This window comes from Drosophila nasuta, chromosome 2L, assembly GCF_023558535.2.
Source record: "Drosophila nasuta strain 15112-1781.00 chromosome 2L, ASM2355853v1, whole genome shotgun sequence".
Classification (NCBI taxonomy): domain Eukaryota; kingdom Metazoa; phylum Arthropoda; class Insecta; order Diptera; family Drosophilidae; genus Drosophila; species Drosophila nasuta.
Window position 1 is genome coordinate 3,969,762 of NC_083455.1, and position 24,546 is coordinate 3,994,307.

General features: G+C 37.4%; 2 protein-coding genes across 2 annotated transcripts; both read right to left on the reverse strand.

Moving 5' to 3' along the window:
• Positions 1-1,529: 1,529 nt before the first annotated feature.
• On the reverse strand, positions 1,530-4,192 carry LOC132798594 (odorant receptor 30a). The gene is given in 8 exon segments (XM_060810514.1): positions 1,530-1,774; positions 1,853-1,960; positions 2,017-2,118; positions 2,550-2,679; positions 2,754-3,018; positions 3,088-3,226; positions 3,880-3,978; positions 3,980-4,192. Coding segments are annotated over 8 exon segments (1,158 nt in total). The 3' UTR covers positions 1,530-1,672.
• Positions 4,193-23,724: 19,532 nt separating this feature from the next.
• Positions 23,725-24,242, reverse strand: LOC132798377 (U-actitoxin-Avd3r). The gene is made up of 2 exons (XM_060810204.1): positions 24,098-24,242; positions 23,725-24,031 (listed from the first exon to the last, which is right to left on the reverse strand). Exons 1-2 carry the CDS (start codon positions 24,216-24,218, stop codon positions 23,799-23,801), a joined length of 354 nt encoding a protein of 117 aa, XP_060666187.1. The 5' UTR covers positions 24,219-24,242; the 3' UTR covers positions 23,725-23,798.
• Between the last annotated feature and the right edge of the window lie 304 nt (positions 24,243-24,546).

Consider the following 24,546-nt stretch of genomic DNA (forward strand, 5'->3'; position numbering starts at 1 on the left):
AATGCTCTAGACCAGGTCCTGTTACCAACAACGGTTATCTAAATTTTCTTCGCTCCTTTAGACGCAAGCACTGCGGTCTGAGTCCAAATGATTTGGTAAGAAAAGGAGCTAGAGCTTGGATCAGACTCCCAGAGGTTAAAAAGGATCGTTATCGTCGCCAAGTAAATTAAAATTCAATATATTAATAAAATTAAATACTCTAAATTATCACTTTTCCCCTAAGGCTTGCAAGATAAAAAGCAATCCATGCAGTATGGAAATCGAAGAGTGACGTTAATAATTTTTTTATGAAGGTGTCAAAATTTAATGTAATTTGTATCAAAATAAATTTGTTTACGGAATAGCATTGTATTTTGGGGTGGTAAAAATTTAAATCATAAATCAATTAACAGTTTTTCTGTGTAGTTTTTCAGTTACACAATATTTTATAGAGGTGAAATGGAAGCTGTACTCTCCACCGACCAAATACAGAAAGAAAGCTTCATATTAGTGTGCTACCCATTTTTATTATAACTTTGTGCCTTCAGAAAATGTATGTGACGGGCAGAAGGAGGCATAATATATATATATTCTTGATAGCTGAGATGATAGATGATCCGTCTAAGTATCTAAATATATGTATCTATATTACATCAAAATTGTATTGTGCAGTTTTAGTTGAATGTGCAGGCAAAGAAATGTAATATTTGAAGTATTAGAAAAAATATTTTATTAAAAAAAAAAACAAAATACTAAGTAAATATATCAAGAATCAAACTTCGTAACTACATGATTAAACCATTCAAACTAATTGTTTGTATCAGTAAACAGACCTTTGTCCTTAAACTTTGCATAATTTAATTAACCCCACACATTTAACACCGAGAAAGAATGTTTGTTCAATGAACCACATGAGATTTTCTTACTCATCTAAGTGATGAATTAATAACTTGTGGCTTTTCTGTTGCCATGAAAAGAACAATTTTAGAGAATACTCATATGCTGTGGTTTTATCCTAAGGATGCTCAGTCATTTTATTCGTTCTGTTTTTAAATACTTGTAGGCTCGTGCTCGTATATAAACAACTCAGTTTCCAATTTCTGCATTAATTAACTGAAATGAAAACCAAACAATTTACTTAGCCAAATGCTACCAGACATTTTCAATGGACAGGACAATGTGCGAAGCTTGTAAGCAATCCAGAAAACAACATTCGAGTGGACTCTTTGCTCACTCCACCTGCCTGCGGGCAACATTTACTTTACGAGAACATTTTAATCTAATTTAACACACTTTAGATTTATATTTGCTTAAATAGAAGTTATCTAAGTGGCACGTGCCGGGCATACGCAATGGTCGAAGTCCAAGCCAACAAAAGACAGCCACAAACGTTGGTCAGCTGTCGTTTTTTTCAGAGACGAGGTCCACAGAGAGATAGAGACGCAGCCAGCAAAAGATACAGAGACTGAGAGCCAACAATGAACCCCCAGACGCATTTTTATTATACTTTATTTCTTGTCTTTGAACGTGAAAATGCAATTCGGAATGCATTGGCCAATCGAATTGCGGAGAACGTTTTAAACGTTTATTGGCCAAAAGCTAAATGCAATCAATTTTACAGATGCAGCCCCCTTCAAAAAGACCAACAAAAGGATAACATCATAGAATCCTTAGAATAGATGCTTACTCGAACTCAGCCATAGACTCGTCGTAGCAGAGTGAAGAAGGAGTAGATGACGTTCAGCAGGGACTGCAGCATCTTCAAATTCATCGGATAAACGCCACCCACAAGTATCTAAGGAAATAAGTGCAAATAAGTATCCATCAGACATATCGTTAATATTTAATCGTATATGAGAAATGTTGCATTTACCGCCAGCGGTTTTTGTGAGCGCATTATGAGAAACTTTAACGTCTTTTGTGTTTCCACATCGAAGTCCATCCAGTTGCTTTCGTATGCGGCAATGCTTATGTAGAAGCTCTGTAATTGAGCTAAATGTGAATGATATTCTTTGATTTCATTAATCATTTGGCTACCTGAAAGTAGAGCTCATTGGCCACATAATAGAGAACAGAACTGTTGGCAAATATCATGATCATATAGGCAATAACAATTACAGTCTGGGCGATTGTTTGGGCCTTGGGGAAGTAAAATGAATAAAAAAAAAGTATTTAAAATATCTTTGTTTAAAATAAATATTTTTTTCTTTACTTTAATATTTTTGAGATTTAAATATATAGAGATATTTTATTAATTCCAATCTTACTAATATTTTTGTAACTACACATTTTGGCTGAGTTTTTAATTTTGTCCATCGTCATATTGTCTGTTCATTATTAAAAATCAGTCGGTAACCAAATAGCACAAGTAAGAGAGCTACAGTCGATTACAGTCGACCCGCTACCCACTTTTAATAAAAAAAAATTAATGTACCGATAAAATACTTATATATACCGAAGACCATTTTTGGTATATTGGTAACATACATTTGATTTACAAAGCCATAATACCCCTCTATCCTACGGGTAGCGGGTATAAACACCATATTTGCAATTAGTTCCTTTGACACCTAAATAAATGATTTCAATTTGGACTTACAATAATCATAGAAAAAAAGCAGAACACACAGCATCGCTCCAAAGCACAAGAACTCGACCAAATGCAGATTGGTATTCAATTGATTCATTGCATTCACAAACCTATGAAATGGACCTTTCACTTTGAGTTGTTTGCAGGTGGAAAATGAAAGGCAAATATGCTGCGCTGCGCTTACCCTTCCAGCTTGACCTGATATTGTATGCACCATATAATTTCTTGACGCACCCGCGACACCGGCAGACGTTGCAAGCTGCGTAGCTTGTGTTGCAACACGCGACACATGAGGATGGCAAACAATGTGAAGGTAACCACCAAATTGGTATACGGAATGTACATGCAACAGCCCATAGGCGCCATTATGGCCTGAACCACAAAGAAGAACTCGTAGTAGGGACTGGCGTATTTATCAATACCTGGCACATACATGCCATAGGGCAACACTGCAAATAGCAAAAGCAAGTCCACAAATTGCAAGTAAAATAAACAACAAGAGTCCAACGTTTGCTTACCACGTTCCGTGCCGAAAATGGGATAGGTCACAAATCCAATGCAGCTGCAAGTGCCCATTAGCAAATTAATGCGTCCAATCGAGTTGGAAAGTCGTGTGGTTTCCAACACCAGTTGGGCAATGTGTTTGTCCGTGGAGTTCTACAAGTAACAAACAGAAATTCGATTAAAATAAACTATATATAAAAAAAATCGGCATACAATATTGCTGCTAAAGAAATAAAGTTTCAGTTTAAAAACATCTTTATCGATTACTGTTGGAAGACACAAGTGTATAATATTTAAGAAGTATGAAGTTGGAAGCCTTAAAAATGTATCTAATAGTAGTAGACTGAAAAATTAATGTTGTGAAAATAATATTTTGTTTATACACATCGATATATGCATGTCTACAGAAAATGAAATAGATTTTACTTCTTAGTGAAAGGACGCCAATATAAACGATAAAATCGAATGACATAAAAAAATAAACACAGAAAAATACTACTACTTTACTTTTAGCATAATGACAAATTTGTATGGGCCTCAGTAGAATTTTTATTAAAAAAAAATAACAGACAAATTCTCAATTTAGAAAAGTAAATATTAATGTCACAGCTTAAAATTCAAGTTATTCAATATATGTAAATATGTTTATATTTCTATTGTTGTATATATAAATATAATATATATAAAATAAACTTGTACTTCTGTTTTTAAAAATTTTACAGTGTGTTTTACCATTTCATAATAAGTAATTTTGCAATCAAAAAAATAACTTACATATTAAAATACTAATTGTTTCGACTACTCACCAGAAGCTGAAGATAGTAGCTCTTTAACAGTTCCAGAAATCCCTCGTATTGCTTACGATGCAGAATCAGCAATACACCGCGAACAATAGTGTTGGTAAAAAAGCACCGCTAGGTAGACATTGCGTATAATGAAGTCCAGGGGCTCGGTGCTCAAGTAGATGTCAAAGTATTGAGTTATATTAGTGAGCACATAGGGTGTCATTGCCACATAGCGTCGCCAATTGTGAACGTACAGATACGACCAGAACTTCATCAGTTTCAGAGTGTTACCAAAGATCGGCATCTCTGTTGTGGCCATCGCTTGCAGCTCCATGATGAGGCAGAGTCTATTGTCGCAGGAAGTTTGAACAGCGCGAGTGGTACTCGAATTACATTTGTAGACTTCGCAGTGGCTCAAGTGGTGTTGAAGGTCTTATTACCCCTGTATAATTAACGGCTTTCGATAAAGGGTTATTGATTGCTCCTGGGCGGGTGTTAATTACCGTGTTATTGCCTAATTAAAGGTGTATCACGTTGAAATTACAGTGCTGGCTATTATACTGCTTTGTGGGCGTTGTGAGAATTCCTGGCTTCAGTTTTATTTAATTTCAATTCGGTTTAAAGCTTTTCCGTGTCAACCTTTATCGTTGCAAATAAACCAGGTCACCACATAAATTTTAGCGCGTTTTTTGGCAATGTTTGCAGGCAGCAAAAAGAAAAGCGAACTCAATGACCTGGCTTGGCAGTCGAGTGGTAAATATTTGCCTGGTGTCAACAGTATCCGGCGTGTTGACAGTTTTATGGCCGGCGAGCCAGTTGGAATTCAAAGAATGTTCCGAAAAGTACATGAAAGGTCTTTAAAGTGTTCGAATACACGACCTAGGCCAATTACCGGGTGTAGTCGTAAATTGCATGTATGCAACATAGTGCTTTTTGCAACACACGAATATGGGATCCAAATTGTCTGCGGACTCCGCACTTGACCTCTTTGATACTGATTGCGGTCTCGACATTTGTAATAAGCGTCGAAAGGCAGACGAAAAACTTTTAATTGCACACAGGGTCTGGCACAACATAAACCAAAGTGGGCGTGGAGGCTGGATGTTGCATCCTGGTATCAGACAGGGTTCAGTTTGTCTTCCTGTTTGCTTTGCCAACACTTTTTGGCCAGCCAGACAACAACTACAAATTGAAATTTCCCAGCCTTGGCGTCCAAAGTTCTGCCACAAAAAGTTATGTTTTTGCATATGCGAGATGTTGATTTGTTGACGTTGTTTTTGTTGTTTGTGTTGCTGTTATTGTTGCAGCCAGTCGAATTAATGACTGCTCTCCGCTTGTCGATAATACACACGAGGAGCTCTATAGTGTGGAGTCCTTGCGTCCTGCGTCAAATTAAATGCATAATTACTTGATAATTGGATTTGTGGTCGGCTCAACTGGGTGTGCAAAATTTTCTAATTAAAATGTTTAGTGGCTGGCGAGACCTAAAGCGCCACTCCCCAATTGCCACTTGATGGCGCTAAGCCTCAGGCACGTACTCTCCACGGTGGCTGCCAAGTGGTTGCCATCAAGTGTCTGCCACCCGCTGAGCGCCGTGTCGAGTGAACGAATAGTCTCCCATATTGTTTTGATACCCTCGAAGTCGCAGCACTGCAGTAGAATGTGATCGGGATTATTAAAGCAAGTCGAACTAACGCTAATCGACAAACAGCTGAATGTATTTTTCCAATGTCAGAGATCTTTATTAAAAGCAGAAGCTAGAAAGCTACAGTCGAGTCTGCTCGACTGTGAGATACCTGCTACCAATTTAAAAAAAAGGAAATGTGCGCGATATTAGTTTTAAAATCCTAAGTGAATATACCACAAATAATACTAAAAATATATCAAGGACTATATTGATATATTTATATAGTACTATATTCAAAATTTACCATACAGTGCAAAATATTCCTGGTTGTCAGCCAAAGCAACTAAGAAGACGGAAGTTAGAAAGGTTAGTAGAGAGGCAAAAATTTTAAACAAATTTAATCTGAATCAGACGGACAGACATTGGACAAAATGTGTCGTCTTAATTGGTAACCCTGATCAAATATATATATACTTCATGGGGTCGGAGATAACTCCTTCTGCCTGTTACATACAATTCCTGCACGCACAAGGCTATAATACCCTTTTATCCTATGGGTAGCGGGTATAAAAAGTTGACACTAAATCGTTGACTAAGTGGTATCTGGCACTCGACATGCCGCAGATATCTTCTCCGATTTCTTATCTGCCAACTTGGCGTGCGCCGCTTTAAATAAGTAATAAACACCTTTACTGGATCTGGAACGTGGTCTGCGCACCTTTTGGCGTAATAAATTTACATGCTGCTGCTGTTGTTGTTGTTGTTTTTTTGTTAGGGAGACAGGCAGAGAGCCTCACCTGGTAAGTGGAGGAGGGGGGTGAACAATCTCAGTCGGCGCACATAGTTTGGCGCTTTTAAAATTTTCATAAGCAGCGTCGCAATCGTAATACAAACGAAATTTATTGCATACACTCAGGCGGCATTGCCTGCTAACTTATTCATATGAAATTGCCTGATTACCGCCCACCCGTCGCGACCTCTCTCTCTCATTCTCACTCTCTCTCTCTCTCTCTCTCTCTCTCTCATTCTTTCTCTGTCGCTCTCAAATGTTCTCTCATGGTATTGGGACGTGTTTGAATTATATGCCGGTCATGCCATGGCAGTTGAGATTGGGAGATCTTTACCCATGTAATGCGCCTGTTTGTATGGCAATCGCTGCGCTGGGCCGCATTTTTTATGAACTGTCGGGCCATGACTTTTATGATTTGTATTTTTGGGCTTGCTACAGGAAATTGTAGTGCCATTGAGTTGTGAGTGTGTGAGTGCGAGTGCGAGTCCGTGTGTATGCCAAGTACCAGCCAACTCACAAGTGTGTAGTTTCGAGTCACAGAAGTCATTGAATTAAGCAAATGGTCAGGCAATGCGCCAACGGGAAGGCGAAGGCGAAGGGAATGAATAAGTAAATTCCATGTACGATTGCTGAAAGTATACCTTCAAGTACTGTATTTAGTTGTGTCTGTGCTCTATAAATGACATTCTGGATGGATTATTGGACAATAAAAACGTATTGGAATACGCATCATGAATTTTCATATTGGAAATGTTAGCATACAGTACATTCAAAGCACATGTTAACATTAAGAATTAAATATCAGTAAATTTATACTCAATAAAAGTGATATTAAAATGTATCTTATTTATTTTATTAATATAAATATTTATTTTTGATACTTAATTGTTAAGTATACTTAAAATTTGAGATATTTACATTTCGTTGGAATAATTTAAATAAATTTTATTTATGTACATATATATAGGTACAAATTTTGTTCGCATAAATATTTCTATACAGATTTCTGGTGCTCGACACCTTTGTCTCACTCATTTTAATTTGCTGAACAACCTACCACAGTTTGTGTGTGTGTCTACGACAAACTTCAATGACAAACTTTCAGGTTGTATCAATATTTTGGCCCTGTACAAATCCCCCTTACGACATACAACGCAACGCATAAAATCTAAGGAGCTGCACGTGCTCGAAATCTCAGCCATACACTCTACTCTGAACTTCACATAAGAACACACATCCACACTGTGGTTGTGGAGAACAACAACATATAAACACCTTGGCAAAGCACTAAAATATAACTTAATCCCAATGAAATTGATATGAAATTTTACACTGACTGTTTTCATCTTTCAGCAGCGAGCACAGAGAACACAGGGCGAATGAGCAATGTACCTGCACACATAGACTCGAAAGTTTACGCCGTAAATATGTATATGTGTATGTGTGTGTGTGGGAGTATACAATTTAAATTCCACACATGTGAGGTGTGAACATTTTTGGTGATTTGCTTGGCAAACTTTTGTCACTCTTTCACCTTCATGGTAGATACTTCTTCTCTTTCTCTCAGTCTGGGCCACTTCATGTCTCTGTGTATGTTTCAATGTTTTTTTCCTGTTTAGCTAATTTGCTGGTTTCTACTTCTTTTCTCTCATTTGTGAGGGAGCTAACTTTGATGTTTACTTTGATAATTTTAGATTGAAAAAGTTTTCGTTGCAAGCATCGGGTCACGTCGCAGATTTGATGAAAAGTGAAATTAGACTTGAAGAGAGTACAGAACGAAGCCGTCTCGGCTCCTTAGTGGTGCACTCTTTAAGGTCAAATTCTACATATTTTTCTCTTTTTATGTTTGAAGACACAAGTTTCATTTATAGCCCTCAATAGCAAACTGACACAGAATTGAGCAGCGACCTTGTACCAGATTTCCTTTTTGGAAGCGGTGCCAAGCTGAGACATCTTTGCTCGTCTTTTGTTTCGTCCTCAAGTCTCAGTAGGCGGCTGGCTGGCTGTTGAGCCACGCCCAATCGCGTACTTTACAATTACTTTCTGCCAGCCCTGTCCCTTTGGCATCTAACTTTATCTCACTTATTGCCCCGCTCAGCTCACAGCTGCTTAATTTTTATACTTGACGCACGCTCGTCGCCTTCTAAACGACATCCCTTGAGGTATGCAACACAAAGGCAACGGGCACAAAGTTTTCCGCTTTCCACATTGTTGTTGTTCTCGCTCTCTTTTTCTCCTGGTTTAGCTGTTGCTGTTTCTGTTTTGTGCTGCTTTAGTAAATAATTTGCCTGCGGGGTCTGAGAAAGTAAGTAAAACAAAAAGTTGCTCGCTTTGTCGAAAAAAACACAGTGCAAGCTTCCAACTTGTGTCAGCCAGATACTTCCATTAATTACTGAATTTACAAAAATAAAATCTGATATTGTAAATATAAAATTTAAAATTCTGAGTTAAGTTTAGTTTTATTAAATTGTTGTTAGTATAAAAGAATATATTATGTTGAAAGTTGTTTTAAAATTGCATTTTACATACTTCTTTTCATCATAAAACAAAGTCTAAATTATACTACTGTAAATTTATAGTCAGTTCATTAAATAATAATATTTTGTAGATGGTATTAAGATTTTGTAGTGTTACGTTTCTTATATTATTTTATCATTAACTTTAACTGTCTTATACATATAATAATAATACGAATAATATACATATATAATGCTATAATGCGGTGATAAGATTTAAAAATATTAAAATAATATTAAGCTTAGTAAATATAACAAAATTAGAATTCCGGTAACAAACTCTAGAAAACATCCAGCACACACGCATTTGAATTCTCAACCCAATATTAAGTATACGACATGCTTTTACAAACTGACAAATATTTGGCCAGAAGATGCACAACAATTTTGCTTATTTGTCAGAATGCCACAAGTTGTGAAATGTTTATCATGAAAATTACAGCTAAGCACTGCACTTGCCTCTCTCACGACTCCCAATGCAATTCATAAAGCAAACCTCAAGCGAGCAAAGTAACCACGAGTAAGGAAAGGAGGAAATACTTACATACTACGAAGGTATAAGACATAAGAAAACGACAGGCGTCTTAGCCACAGCTAAACAAGTAATTTTGAGCACATTTCACTTGTCATATGACACGTACTTACTTTGCACTTTCCACTTCTTACACTTCTTACTCTTTCCCTTTACCTTTCCCATCTACCACACTCAGTTTACATTTGTATCTGTCTCACTCGATCTTGCGGTTGTCTGGCTGCCGCTGCCGCTGTCGTGTCTCGAAGCAATTTTCCTACTTAACGCCGAGCAAGAAGTTGCAAGTTTCTTGCATTTGCCTGCCACCTTGCACCATAATGCGCAGATATAAGATACAAGTTTACAGGCAACGCTTTGCTTTTTAGTTGGCAATTTCCTGTTGCAACCAAGCCTTAAAGCTGCACATCGATGCTACTCGAAATCATAGTGGGAATATTAAGATATTCTATCGCAGAACTAGCAATTGTCTTTATGCCTTTTTCAAGAGCCCTTTTAATGGCCACGTTCCGCCAATTAAAACTATAATTACCCAGCATAAAAAACAACCGCCAAATAATACAGACTTAAAGCTCAACTGCCGTAACCTCTGCAACTCCTGAAAAAGTGCAGACTGCAACTGACAGCAACAACAAAGTTTCATATTCCAGCAGTCACTGGCAACATAAGCCAGATGAAGCGAATGAAATGCAGGTGTGGCTATCACCTTTGGAACCAAGATTAGCTGACAGCTAGCTGAGGAGTTGTGGACCAACTTGGCGTATACGCAATGTGTTTACTCCTGTTATAATTAAGCTCAACTTTCTTTTAATAAAATAGATGTCCTCCTACCACAATTTAATTGTGTGATTGATGATGCTGCCCTGCCAAACATTTTCATTAGATGCTCGCACATTTCCAATTGCAACTCAATTAAGATGGCAATCTCACAATAAAAGAAATATCTTCAATGCGGCAACCACTTGGGCATCTCGAAGTAAGTGTGAGAGTTCATATTGTACATAGTTTCTTTTTCTCCATTTCAGCCCATAAATATTTGTGGCAATAACAAAGGCCGGTCCCTGGGTTCAAAGTTCAAAGCCTTGAAGGGTCTAGCAGCTGTAATTGGCACACAACATGGACACACAACGTGTGTGTGTGTTGTTCGTGGCATTGTGGCCGTTGTGTGTTGGTATTAATGAAAAAGGTTGCTTCATAATGTCTTTGTTTGGCTTTGATTTGCTTCTCAAGGTCCTTCTATGCGGCCTGTCTGACAAATTGTAGGCGATTAAGATTTTTTATCTGACAGTTGGCAAGCTTTACGAATAAACGTGAGCCTTGAAAATACAAATTTAAGTTTTATTTAATATGAATATCAAACTGTATGATGCTATTAGAGGTTTAATTTTATTTAACTAAAAGTGCGGCTATCTAAAGTGGAAAATTATTTAAAAATATTCATATTTTTCATAATTGATAAAATTCATAATATATACTCAGCCAAAAGAGTGTTGTCAACGAGTGATGAAAAAGCCATCATATTTGAACGATAATTTAATATTAACATTGATAACAATGAATAATTGTCAAAAAAAAATTTTATCCTAAACATCTGCTTAAATCCACAAAGTGCCAAATGTTTAAACTAAAGGAAATTTGTCGCTATTTTTATCACTAGTTAAAAACAAACTGAGTTAAGACAATGCGCAATGCATCAAACCAGTGAAAACAATGACAAAAATCCATAAATTATGCTTCGAATTGCTTTTGCATCCTTCCGATTTTACCGCGATTATTTCTTGTTCTCAGATTTCAAATGAAAGCTCGCAAATTTTTGTCAAATGAAGGAGTGATTTCCGAGACTGAAGCGTATTTCGAAGAAAAGGGCAAATTGTATGGCAAAAATGTTATCAAAACATTTTTAGGGTCGCTATAATCATTGAATCACTCTTGAAGACAATTATGTTGAATAAAGAAAATGAGTTTTGCTAAAAAAAAAAATGTCTTTTACTATGATAGGCCTGTTAAAAATCCATCATATTTGATCGAATCCAATATTATTAACAATAAATAATTGCCAAAAAAAAAAATAATCTTAAACATATGTTTAAATGCAAACTGCTAAATGATTTATCTAATGAAAGTTTCGCGCTATTTTTATCACAAGTCAAAGACAAACTGGGTTAAGATTGCCCTTGTGACTGTATACTATCTCACATACATACTTGAGCCAATCGATACTTTGGTTTTTAGCTTTCTAAGAGAGTAGGCTTAAATCATGTTTATTTTAAGCTCAGTTCTCGACTTTGCCTTGACACACTTTTCCGCTAAGAGAAAATGCCCAAAAGGCGGCAAACGAAAACGCAAAACTTTCTGAATATGCCAAGTTTCGCGTCAAAAAGGTCGGAGATTGATGGGTTTCCATTCCCGCCCCTTTTCAGAAGGCAAGGAAAGGTGCGTTAAGTTCTACGAGGCGTGAAATTTAAGGTCCTGCGATTAGCATGTTGGGAAATAAACTTTAGTTTTGGTAATTGCCATAAATTTAACAAGTTTGCTTATCGAATTTTAAAGTGGAAATTATTATTATGATTGAAAAGTTGTTTTCTGCTAAACGCATTGTAATTGCTTCCTTTGTATTATAAAAATATCGTTAATTGTTTGGCTGCAACATTTGAAATTATATGCAAAATACGTTCGTGTTGAATATTTTATGCATATAATTTAATTAAAAACATAAATGAAATATAAATTGCACTGCTATTTTATATGCATCCACATGTAAGCCTGAGTGTGGGAAAGAATAATTCTCATGCATTTAAATTAGTCACATGAATTTTTTATTAGCATGCGTCAGAACAATTTAATGTATAAAAAAACACGTTGAATTAATGGAGGAATCTGCAGTTACTCTGTAAAGTATATTTAACCTATTTTACTAAAAGTTATTAATGTTCATAAGGTAGAGAGCATGTTTGTCATTGTTTAATGAATAATAAATAATAATAATAATAATAATAATAATAATAATAATAATAATAATAATAATAATAATAATAATAATAATAATAATAATAATAATAATAATAATAATAATAATAATAATAATAATAATAATAATAATAATAATAATAATAATAATAATAATAATAATAATAATAATAATAATAATAATAATAATAATTTTTCTATTTAAATATTAATATTAATAGAGTTTTTTAATAGCTCTTAACAATTCAATGCATACGAAATACAGTAATATGAAGTAAATCATTTCGACTGCTTTTCAGATTTCTAAACTTTTCAGTTTGATTTGCGGATTAAGTCACATTTTCTAGCAACCGAAGAGAGCATCCTAAACAAACCTTAGAAGTCTAAAGAAGTCAATCAATCAATAGAAACAGCAACAATATATACTTAAGGCTAAAAGTCAAGAGCTTGAATCTTCCCTGTAACTTCTGGCCCAGTTTTGTGATGCAACTATTTAGGCTGCAAATCCACACAAACACCCACAAAATGCGAAAAAACAAACAAACAAAGAGGAAGGCAGACCAAGATGTGTCTCATCAATAAGCCAGTCGAATAAACAGGATGTATGCTTCAAGGATATGCCGCCAGCTGACGGGATTTGCACCCCAGCTCCCAGCTTTCAACTCTGCCCAAGGATGTAGCCAGAGTCGCTCAATCAGCGCGACCAAGTGGAAAATGCCTCCGCGTAGCGTCTGACACCTTGTTAAAGCAAAGCCAGGAGATGGGGAAAATGAGTAAGGATAGAAAAAGAGAGCGACATAGAATTGGAAGGCAAGCGACTGGGAGACTTATTAACATTTAGATGAAATGCCGTAGAAAGTTTGTGGGACTAAGGCAAAGGGGCAAGGGGGAAGGGAAAAGCTGGATAGCTGGATAGCCGCCTCACTGGTTTAGCATCTGAATGTGAGGCCGTGTTGGCGGTTGCTTTTATTTACCGTGATTTAATTTATATGGCATGTCTGGGATCAAGACGAGGGATACTCAATTGTGAATGGCTGGGCCGTAGCGTTTGTTTGATTTGATGGTCTAAGCAAAAATCCTAAATAATTTGCATAGGCTAATGAAGCCACTCGAATTCTAGCTAGCAAGTGATAGCGATCAATTGGAAATATATACAACAATTTTGAATTTATATTAAAATATAAAAAGGCAAATTACTTCCGCTAAATAATCTTAAAGCCTTCATAATTTTATCGCCAACTCTATTCACAAAGTCGAGTGCTAATCATTACCCCAACTTCTCAAAAAGTATTCACTGCATTCACACAAAAGCTTAAAAATCCTTGAAACATTTTGCCAACAACTTTTCGCTTCCTGAAAACTTTTGTTGTCGTCTATTTTGTTGACAAGAGCTTCAAATTACAAGGCCCCAAGGCAAAGACAATTGTCTGACAAAAGACGAAGGACGGACTGGAAGACAGTTATTTCACCAATTGTCTCAATTTCTTGATGTGATGTTGTCGTTGGCGTTGTTGTAATTTGGCTGTGTCTGCATCTCGCCTTGGAATGCAAATTTAATGCAAATGCCAAAATTGTTTGATGAGTTAAGTACGACTGCGGAGTACAGTTGGCCCCAATGTTAACTAACAGCGCGGTCCCAATAAACGGCAGCAACAACACATTTCAGCCAGCTGTTCTCATTAGCCATGCACTCAACGTGCTAATGGCCGAGTTTCGGGGCCAATAAAATCTAACAAAAATTGCATGATTAGTGTAATGCCAAGCACATAAACTAAGCAATAGAATGGCGCACACAAGTACATATATATGCGTGTGTGTGTGTTGAAGTGTGCTTTAGTTATGGCCTGGCCAAGCTTAGTTGTGAGATAAGCGAGGCCAGACAAAAGCGTTTGCTCTTGAATCGAATGCCAACTTAATACTTACAGCTGCCTGACTACGCCATTCCGAAAGCCTCTAATAAGCTGGCTGAACAAAAATACAAAAAACCGCTTAAGACAGCACAAATACACGATAAACTAACTACCAGACAAATCCGCTACAACGAACAAGAGATGAGCTACACTTAACGTGGTTTAGTAAATAAAAATCACATTAAGTGAAATATTGAATAATGCCAAGTTACTAAATTGCAATTAAAAATAAATTGTGGCAATCTAACGTATTCAACGCAATTGCTAAATCTAATAAGCCCCATAAATTCTAGTGTAGAGCATTTAAATATGCTTACCCACAAATCTGTAGTAAACGAATAAACCTGCTAGGAACAAAAATACTTATGCGTATTTGAAATACATACTCGCGAAAAGATGTTATCTCTGACAGATCAAAGTTATTAACAGAAGAATGCGAAATAAAAATACAAAAAGAGCAACTCAAACGATATTTTTATCACTTTAAATTTATGTACTAAAAACCGCAAAGAAAAACTCTTTAATCCAACGCCATAGAATTTCTAGCAACACTACTCGCTCTGAAGTTGTTTCAGACTCGGAGAATTTCCTGCATTGCTAATAAAACAATAAATCCCACTTCCTATACAGCAGCTGGCAGAAGCGGAAGGAGATCGAAACAAGTCGCGTTGTTTATATTAAAGAGAGCAAAACTGCAAAAGATTATTGCTCAATACTATGGACTTGACGATATCCTATAAAGAGAAACGAAATGAAAAAGAATAGAAATATATTTTATTATTAAACTAATCTTATAAATAGTTTTGCCTATTTTTACTATATAAGTATGAATATCAAAATAAATTGAAACTAATTAAATTTAAGAATATCGACCTAATATTTAAAATTGAACTAAGAGAAAACTTCAATGAATAGAAGTAATATAAATTTAAAATAAAAGTCCAAATACAATCAGGAAATGAAAAGATTCGATTGATAAATAATAAAACAATCATTGAAGTACACTCATCATACCCCATTTGATCTTTGAGTGTAGGGAAGATGGAAAGAAATTACGCTCAAGTCATGCGTGTAGAACATAAACAAGTGCGTCCTACGCCATGTGTGAGTGAGTGTGTATGTGTTTGTGTTTGTGCGTGCTCAGCTCGAGCTGTCAATGTGTGAGTGGGAGTGTGTATTTGCTTACACTGTGGTTTCTATGTGTTCGTGAGTGCCACGTCTGAAGATGCCTTTTGGCTTTGCGGCAACAAAGCCTCACCAATCAATCTTTATAAAGTGCGCTAATTACACGCATTAATAATGACACGCAGCGAGGCAAACACATTGTGGGGGATGTTCTTCTCCTAACGAGTCGAACGTCGGAGGATGAAGCAACACGTACTGTTCAATCCCGCAACACTCTGCGTATACGCAATCGGTTAAGCTTGTATTTAAAGTGCCACTGCAGAGTTGAAAGTCTATTGGGAGAATGGAAATGAAAAACTGAAATTACAATTCGATTTTCTGACTTGACATTTATCCCACAATTGCATGCAGAAAGCTCTTTTGGCTAATTTATTATTTAAAATGCAATCTTCGGTTCCTTGTCTGGCCTGGCGACAGATATATTTATCAAGCAGACACCGACTGCCATCCAGTTTACAGCTTTAAGTGCCTCACTTACCAGCTGTAGCTGTAGTTGTACTTGTGGCTGCAGTTGCATTCAGCGAATTATAAATAACACTCGACCGATTTTTAATTTCCGTGCCTTGCCAGCCAGCGTCGACAATGGCGATGACAGCAAATTATTCGCACTACATGCAAGCGAGCAGAAGAATGGAGGGCAGGTAAAAGGCTCTTCACAACGGAAAGGAGCAGCGCGAACATGGCAAGGAATAATGTAAAATTTAGCACACAAGCAGAAAAGTGAATAACCAAAGGGCAAGCCGCAAGCGAGACAAGAGAAAACTAAGAACAGCAAGTGCATAGGATCTCCTGGGTTGCGAGAATAACTTGCAATTAGTTTCTGTCAGTTGCCGTGTGCCAGATTGCAAAAATAATTTGCTTAAATTTAAAGCAAACACAAGCGCAAATATTACTATAGAAACTTATAAATATAAATAACCTTAGGAGCGAGTACGTGCGACAGGAGTTTGTTGCACTTGAACTTCAATTTTAGAACCTTTTTGGTGGCCCTGACATTGTCAAATGTGCACCGGGAAGAGCAAGAAGAAATTCAGGAAAAAGGAAACGGAAATGTTGCTCAATTGTCGGTTGGCAACAGAAACCGATTGCTTTTGGGGTAATGAAAATCAATGAAATTGTGTACACGCATATAAGAAATGTGTCTGGCTTGGAATTGAGTCATCAAATATATGGGAAACGTGCCTCGAAAGAGAAATGTTTAAAGAATTATTGGATTAGAGAAAGACTCGAAATGTGTATAAAATAATATTTCAGGCAGCTTTAATCCCATAAATCATTTGAGAATGTGAGTATATTAATATAATCATTAACATGCCTTAGCCCACTTCAGTCCCGGCATAATTCGTCAGCTTATGTTGATGCATGGATAATTGTTATGGAATTGCCCACATACTCATATGTACTCGTATTATCCCCTCTCCTGGTGCCATGGAAAAAAGGCTTAGGTGTTAGGAAGACCTCAACACACACATGCTGCACCTTCTATTGGTTGACATCCTCATTCACATCCGTATCCGCATCCACAACTTCAGCCTCATCTCATTATTATGCGTAAGCTGTGCGCCGGCTGAAAATTACATTTTGATGTCGTCTTCGGCGCCATCGTTGAGTTTTGTTGATATTTTAATGGATTTTGTATTGAGTCAATTTTTGGGTCTGGCTTTTACCTCGAGAATTCCTTTAGGCGCCAGTCTGTTGTCACATTGAATTTGCCTTTCTGAATGAGTTGAAAACTGAGTTGCAAAAACTCTTGCCGAAGCTCGTTAATGCCTACCGCAGGTGAGGTTCACAAAAGTTGGCTTTGTGGCGACGTAATCCTCTGTGAATATCTGAATATCTGCATGTGAAAAGAAAGGACATTAAACAGAATTCCTAGACACAAACTGCCTGAGGCGATCAGCTTAAAATGCCAAGTAAATGTTTAGAGAATAAAAATAAGATTTAAGAATAAATTGATAGGACTGCTTGTAGATCCAATTCAACATGTGTCAACTGAGTAATCCACTCTAATTGTTCCTTAATTCCAGCCAAAAACTCATCTAACTACCACCCTCGAATGCTGCCCATTCCACATTTTAGATGTACACGCCTCTACGCAATAAATTTCAATTAATTTGTCACATTTTATCTGTGAGACCTTTTTTCATTTCTGGCCACTGTTTTTGTTTTTATTATCTCCCATTCGTGCTCGCAAGAAAACAGAATAAAAATAAGCAAATCATTCCTTTATGGCAATTTAATTTGCCCTTTCTCGATACCCTGCTCGCATAAAATGACCATAAAAGGTATAGAAAAACGCAGCTAAAATCTGTAAGTAGAGTAGACAAAAATAATGCTTGATAAGAGAATTTAAACTGTGCAAGTAGAGGATATCTTTTCGTTAGTCACAGTCTGTGAATGCATTTGTGTCGGGTTAAGACACCCAATAAATTATGCAAAGAGTGTAAAATATATTACCGAGCAAAAAAGTAAATCAACTGAGGTTCGCATCAATTATTTATAACAAATTGCCCGATTACTTTGTATACTTTTCATTTCACCCAAGCGAAGGAAATGATTTTCTTTTTTTAAGTCACTTTCAGAAGGTTTGTGTGAATTCGTATCTAACAAATCTCATTTAATTTGTGTCAAAAACTGCCCTCAAATATGCAATAATAGACAGGAAATCGTCTTGGCTTAGACACGAACTGCAGTTTGCACCGTGCGAGGGGGAATCGTTCTTTCCAGAAAGTATTCCCCTTTGTATTCTCTGGCTAAGAAGCATGAACAAACGAACCATTTTGCCAGCAACTATCCACAAATGTAGCACCAAATGCGTCGTGCCATAAAATGCCACCAGACAATGCAAATTGCCAGTGGGAAGCTGGTCCATTTCCATGTCCAAGAGCCTGCTGCCTGCTGCACTGGATCCAGTTGTGGCTTTTTTGCATGCAAATATAGTATACAATACATAGACAGACATTTGGACGAGACACGTGAAATGATGTGCAAATCTTATTAACAATTGCTGCCAACAGCAGCCAGCCAGAGGTCGAGTGCAGTTCTCTGTTGAGTGTCGATGGAAGCCTTCTGGGTTCTGTCTGTGGTTTGCTTCGTGCTACAACACAACTATTCCCAGCCATTCAGTTGCACAACTAAAGCACCATTCAACGTAGTCTGAATATATGTAGTTGGACTCCTTGGCTGGTTAGCTATTCTATTCGCTTAAGGTGTACAAAAGATTCAAGTATTTGTGCAGACCACACACTAGTTGAAGTAGCTTTTAAATTAAATAGACTTTCAGATGGAGAGATGTAAACTATTGCTTGTACGCTTTTAATATTATAGGTTATATGATAGAGCTAAATAATCATATTATCGAACACTGGTCTCAAAGTTATCTTGCTTAACCAACTGTTTAAATTGCTTAACTTTAATATATTATTTCTAATTAGATCTTGTAGTCAATTTACCATGAATTCGCAAATGTTTCTGCCTCTTGGTGACATCTGCGAAAAGGATAACCCAAAGCATTTTATGGTTCCTCATAACTCAGCAACCGAAAACAATTTTGTTTTGCCAACACAGTCCGCCATTTTTCCATTAAAGTCGACTAATAAATATCCAAGTCGTTGTGCCCCAAAATAGGGAAGCTCTGAGCGCTTGTCTCTGGCGGATATTAAACACTTAAATGCTGGCATAATTTTTACTATTCCAACGCTAAGTATTTAATTTAATGCAGCCCCCAAAAAGCTAAGCTCAAAACAAATAAATTGAGCCGAGGGCAAAAGGCGAACACCAGCCAGGGGAGGGGGAGAAACTGCCAGTCGACAGTTGGATAGACAGGCAGACACTGAGCAGGCAGAAACAATGGGGAGGAAGCACTGTGGCTAGCCCACACAGTAGTGGCAAATTAAAGATTAAACGCTTGCAAAAATATGCTAGGGGTCAGACAAGCAAGAGAGGGAAGGAACGATCCAAAAACAATGCTTTGCTAGACAGACAGACGGATGAAGAAAAAAAGTTGAAGCACGAAGGAAAGTACAAGTTGGAGGTGGAGTTCGAATTGGAGTTGGAACTCAAGCCAGAGATGGATGTGGACGGGGCCAAGTCAAACAAAAGCTAAATGAAATGAACGCACGCGTCTCTAGCTAGAGGAGTAGCCCTCCATTGAAGGGCCAGGTCCAGATATAAGAGTCAAGAGCAAGGGAATGAAGCAGTCAAAAGGTCCAACGGGGCTACCAATTTATGCGCATTATTAAAGCGAACGCATGAAATGCCTGGCATGCCAAAGGTGCCACGCTTTGGCCGGATAGACAAGAGCCTGGCCAAGTCTGCACAGGGACAGGGTTGGCACTGCCATCGCTTCAGTCTAGCCACGACTTGGCATGTGATGGCCACGTACGTACGTAGGTGTCGTAGACGGACATTTATTTATTTAGATTTTTGTTGAAGGCAACATCTTCTTGTTGGGCGGAGGCGGTGGGCGGTGGGCGATGTCCTTGCTTTGTTTCTTATTAGAATTATTAAATCAAGTTGCTTGTGTCCCTGCAGACAGAATAAGCAGGGACAATTTCGGTTATATAACATGTTAACAGAGTATAAAGAAAGAAATTTATTTCAAATAACTACAATCAAGTATTGACTGCTAAAGACCTTTTTTACTGTTATTTGAACAAATAATAAACCATAACAATTACCATAGGATATAAAGGAATTAGTTAATATATATAGCACAACTTTGATTCAAAATGTGGTCAATCAAACTAATTTATTATAAACCTAATATTAGATATACCTATCAGATATCTCATGTCTGTCGAGATTCTTCTTATGGTTAATGGAGTAGGCGTATTTTCTGGAAATCCTCTTTAATAATGGGTTAAAAGAATCCCGGTTCCAACGAAAAACAAAGTCCCTGAAATTGACACTTGAGTAGAATCCTCTCCAAAAACGCGATGATTGACGCATTATTGCAATCCGTATTCTTTTGTACCTTGAGAAAAACTCTCAAAAAAAACCTTATCCATATACCTATTATATATATAAGTCCAAGTATATACAGATTCTTAAATTGAACTAGTCTACAAAGTGCGAAGGAAATTAGCTTTCCTTACCAAACATATTTATGTATTTATTTTAATATGGAAGATATAAATATAAAAATCAAGTGGAATAGGATGGGAAAAAATTCAAGCAATATATAATAATATATATAACATATGCAACACACGTGCATATATGAAACGCTTACATCCTAAAGAAACTGGTCAAATTTTTCATAGTGCAGTGGTGGAAGCTAATTGATAGACCCTATGGACCTCGGTTGGCATTAGCAAGTCAGTATGCACTAAGATATCGGTAACAGCAGTTATTAGAAGTGGAACTGTACCAGCAGCAGCGGTCAGTCATAGCGAAGTAGGAAACAGCATTATTTAAGTTTAATTAAACCCATATAAAATGTCCCACATATTAAGTAATCAAAGGTTATCTGTATAGTCAACACTGCATATTGATATAGATATATGTAGATGTATACTATATTATATTTATGTGGATCTTATGAACACATTAAAATTACTCGAAATACAATGTCGGTATCAATTGTCAATATTTTCCTCTTCATTAAATTGTACGGTCAATTGTTTTACAGTGACCAAAAGGAGCAACGGAGTCACGCAAATGACCATTCAGCAGCTGCATCATTAAACGCAAGTTTTGCGGCATTAAAACTAATTTATGCACACTTCAAATGTGGCTGAAATTATAAGATTTTAATATACCCCGTCCTCGTTCTCGTCCTCGCCCTCGTGCTCGACTCGTTTCGCTTTTATGATCAGAAGCGAGGAGGAATGAACGAGGGGAGCATAGAGACTGCTGCAGTGCGTCGCATTAACAACGCGCCATTTAAAGGGCCAGAGCAACAATAGGCATAAAAATCAATTATGAGCCATTAGCCAGCACAAAAGGCAGTCCAAACTGTGGCACAGTCGCTGTGGCTGTGACTGTGGCTGTGGCTGTGGCAAGTGGCATGCGGGCTGCCAGCACAAGTGAAGCCCATAAATCATCTGGCAGGCTGTTGCTCCGCCGTGTTCAACGTGCAACCTCCGACCTCCTACAATTCCACAGACTCCTTGCTGCCATCTAACATCCTCCCAGTTCAATTTCCCAGTTGTTCACGCATTAAATATTTATTTAGCAAGATTTTAATGGAGCCAAATAAGTTAAGTGTGCAGCTGCCGACCAAAGCGAACAGAAGGTGATACACAACTCGAGAATAATTCAGTCTCAGCCTCACGTGTCCTTTCTGGGGCTGCTATTTGCGTAGGCGTGCCAGGAAGTGACTGTCGAGCGGCTGTTTCCGTTTGCCTCACTTCGTGTGCTTTGTGTATCTGACAGACAGTTCTGAGCTGTAGGCTGAGAGCTCAGAGTTGAGAGCAGACAAATTCATTTCATTCGTGCGGAAATTAAATGCATGTTTGACCTATTTAAATTTTGAGCGTCGACTCAAGAGTGTATGAAATTTAATTTATTGTGAAATACATTTCAATGATTCAAGCTGTTGCTTTTCTGGGTGTCAGACTGTGGTGGTGTAGTACGATGTTCGTTGTGCGAAGTGCGATGTGCGATGGCGTCAGACGTTTGATTGCACTTTAAATTGAGACATCAATTTGTGCCGAAAATTAATGGACTGTTGGAGAGTGAGTGCTTGGAGATGGGACAACAATGAGAGGATTGACATTTAAATGTAGTTGATGCGGGGTTTATAATGTCAATAGTTTCGACTTGCGGAAGCTTAAATTGTAACTTATCCAACAAAATCTTCTGTTATCGATGTATTCGTTCAATGTTTATACCCACTACTGATAGCTTTAATTTGTGCCTACAGGAAATTTATGTAACACACAGAAAGAGGCATATCCCTATAATGAACATAGCTATTCTTGATAATATAACCCTGTCTGTCAGTCTGTCCTTCCTTCTTTCCGAATTAACACCTAGATATCGGAGATTATAAGAAATTAATATTAATTAATAATATTAATAATAATAATTTAAAATTCTAATAAATTCTATTTGAATGTATATTTCCATAACATTTATATGTCTCAAATATAAAAGTTTTTATAAATTATATTAAGAGTCTACAGTTAGGGACTTTTTAAATTTATATACCAGTTCCCTTTTGGGTTACTTAGACGCTCTTTAAGCTTTCTAAGCCCCGTTAACTTTTCCTACCCTTTCTCACTCCTTTCCAGTCTGCTTCAACGATCCATTCATTTTAATTTCACTCAATTTTGGCAACCCTCACATAATTTCATGCATTTTATTGGTCATGGGCAGGCATTTCTCCTTCTGCCGTTTACCCACTCCAATAATAATAACCAGCGAGCAGTCAACATAAATACACCTGATGCCAGCAGAAATAGACCAGGAGGTTACCTCAAGTTGCTCATTAGCCATAAAAATAGTCACATCCACACATAGACACAGGCCAAGTGGCAATTAAACGCCGAAAAACAACATAATCAGTCATAAAAGTCACCCACAACCACAACCTCGTCCCCCATCCACTGTCCTCCGTTCTCCGTCCTCCGACCCGGCAAAGCAACGTGAGCAGCACGTTAAATAGCTTGGCATTGGCCAGAAGTGTCACATGACCATCTGTTGGTGGGGAAATGTTGCTTAGTTAACTAGGTCTCTTCTTGTTCGTTGGGTGTGAGATGCTTTTATGTCGCTAATTAAGCCGCAAAATGTCTTTGAGCGGTTAATGAGCGAACACTCTGAAAAGGCACACAAAAGTAGGCAACACTTTTTGTGCGCACTAAACGCGGCTGAGCTTTAATAAAGTTGATTGCCGCATTTGCAAAAATTGATTGTAATTAGCAGTAAAGTTTAGCAACTGTCGCATTGCCCATAAACTGGACAAAGCGCAACGTCCATTTGCAAGATATGCACGCAGAGATATTTATGCAGCCAGAAGTCAGATAACTGGGATTACATGCAAATTCTGTGCAGCAGAAAGATGAGTGGAAAGTATCATGTAAACGGAGCTGGGAGCAAACTTATTTACAGCCTGCAGCACAAATTGCATGTCAAAAATATAGAGAGTGCCAAGAGTCTTGGCCGAAGCAACATAACTGACAAACTGAGCGCAGTCAAAACTCAGCTGTTAAATAACTTCAGATGTTTCGTCTTAATGGCCGCTCAGATTGGCAGCAAACAGACATCTACAGAGATATACGTAGATGGGAGCCAATGGTGGCAGACTGAACTGGAGACAGTTAGCGTCAAAAGGAAATGCATTACTTCAAGCTCGAGAGGAAAAGAAGTTCCAACTGCGAGAATGCGGTGTTAAAGAAAATAAATACGAAGTTGTAATGCCCTTCATTTGGATTTTAAAATACACATCTTTGGCAATATCTACTTTTCATAATTATAAATCGCTTCTCATGTGTATATCGTCTAGAATATATTCCTCGTCCTCTGCGCTCTCTTCAGACTCCACATGACACTCTTGCATGCATTCCTCCTTTGTGGCAAATCGATTTGGATTGCCACCGCAGCCGCCATAAAAGAAATGTACACATCGATTGGTTGTATAGTCATAGCCATAGACTTTAATGCTATCCTCACAAGGTCCCACATCGGCCATATACAAGCACTTGGCTAGGACATAAAAAAATAGAAATATTATTAAGCCGATCACAGTTTTAATGGCCTAAGAATACTCACGTTGTCGTATGACTTTGTTGTATGAGCTAACAGCTCTAAAAACAAAAACCAGACAGCAAAGATACAGAAATAGTTTCATGGCAAGATATTTCCAATTGAAATGGAATTCATAAAAGCACATTTAAGTATCACATTTGAGTAGCACATCTAAGGCTACTAGGTAAACGTGCGAGAGACAAATTGAGTTTAATATCAAATATGCCCACTCAGTTAAGTAGTGCCCAAAGACAAACTCGAGAAAAAGCTACGTCAGTGAGAGACCTTCTATGTCTATACTTGTGTATGTGAAATGAATGCACTTTAGAGAACTTGCGAAGCACTTCATCATTTTTATTGCCATGAGAAGGAAGACGGCAAAAGTTCTTTTTTGCGTATTTGACTAACGATTTGATGACGTTGATGGGGCTTTGAAATGCATCGAGTCGACAAAAAGACGAACAGAGAAAAAG

Excerpts from the sequence above, each read along its gene's own strand:
- LOC132798377 (XM_060810204.1), bottom strand. The coding sequence starts at position 24,218 with ATGTGCTTTTATGAATTCCATTTCAATTGGAAATATCTTGCCATGAAA. Across the intron at positions 24,032-24,097 it reads CAACAAAGTCATACGACAAC|CCAAGTGCTTGTATATGGCC; the intron begins GTGAGTATTCTT and ends TTTATGTCCTAG.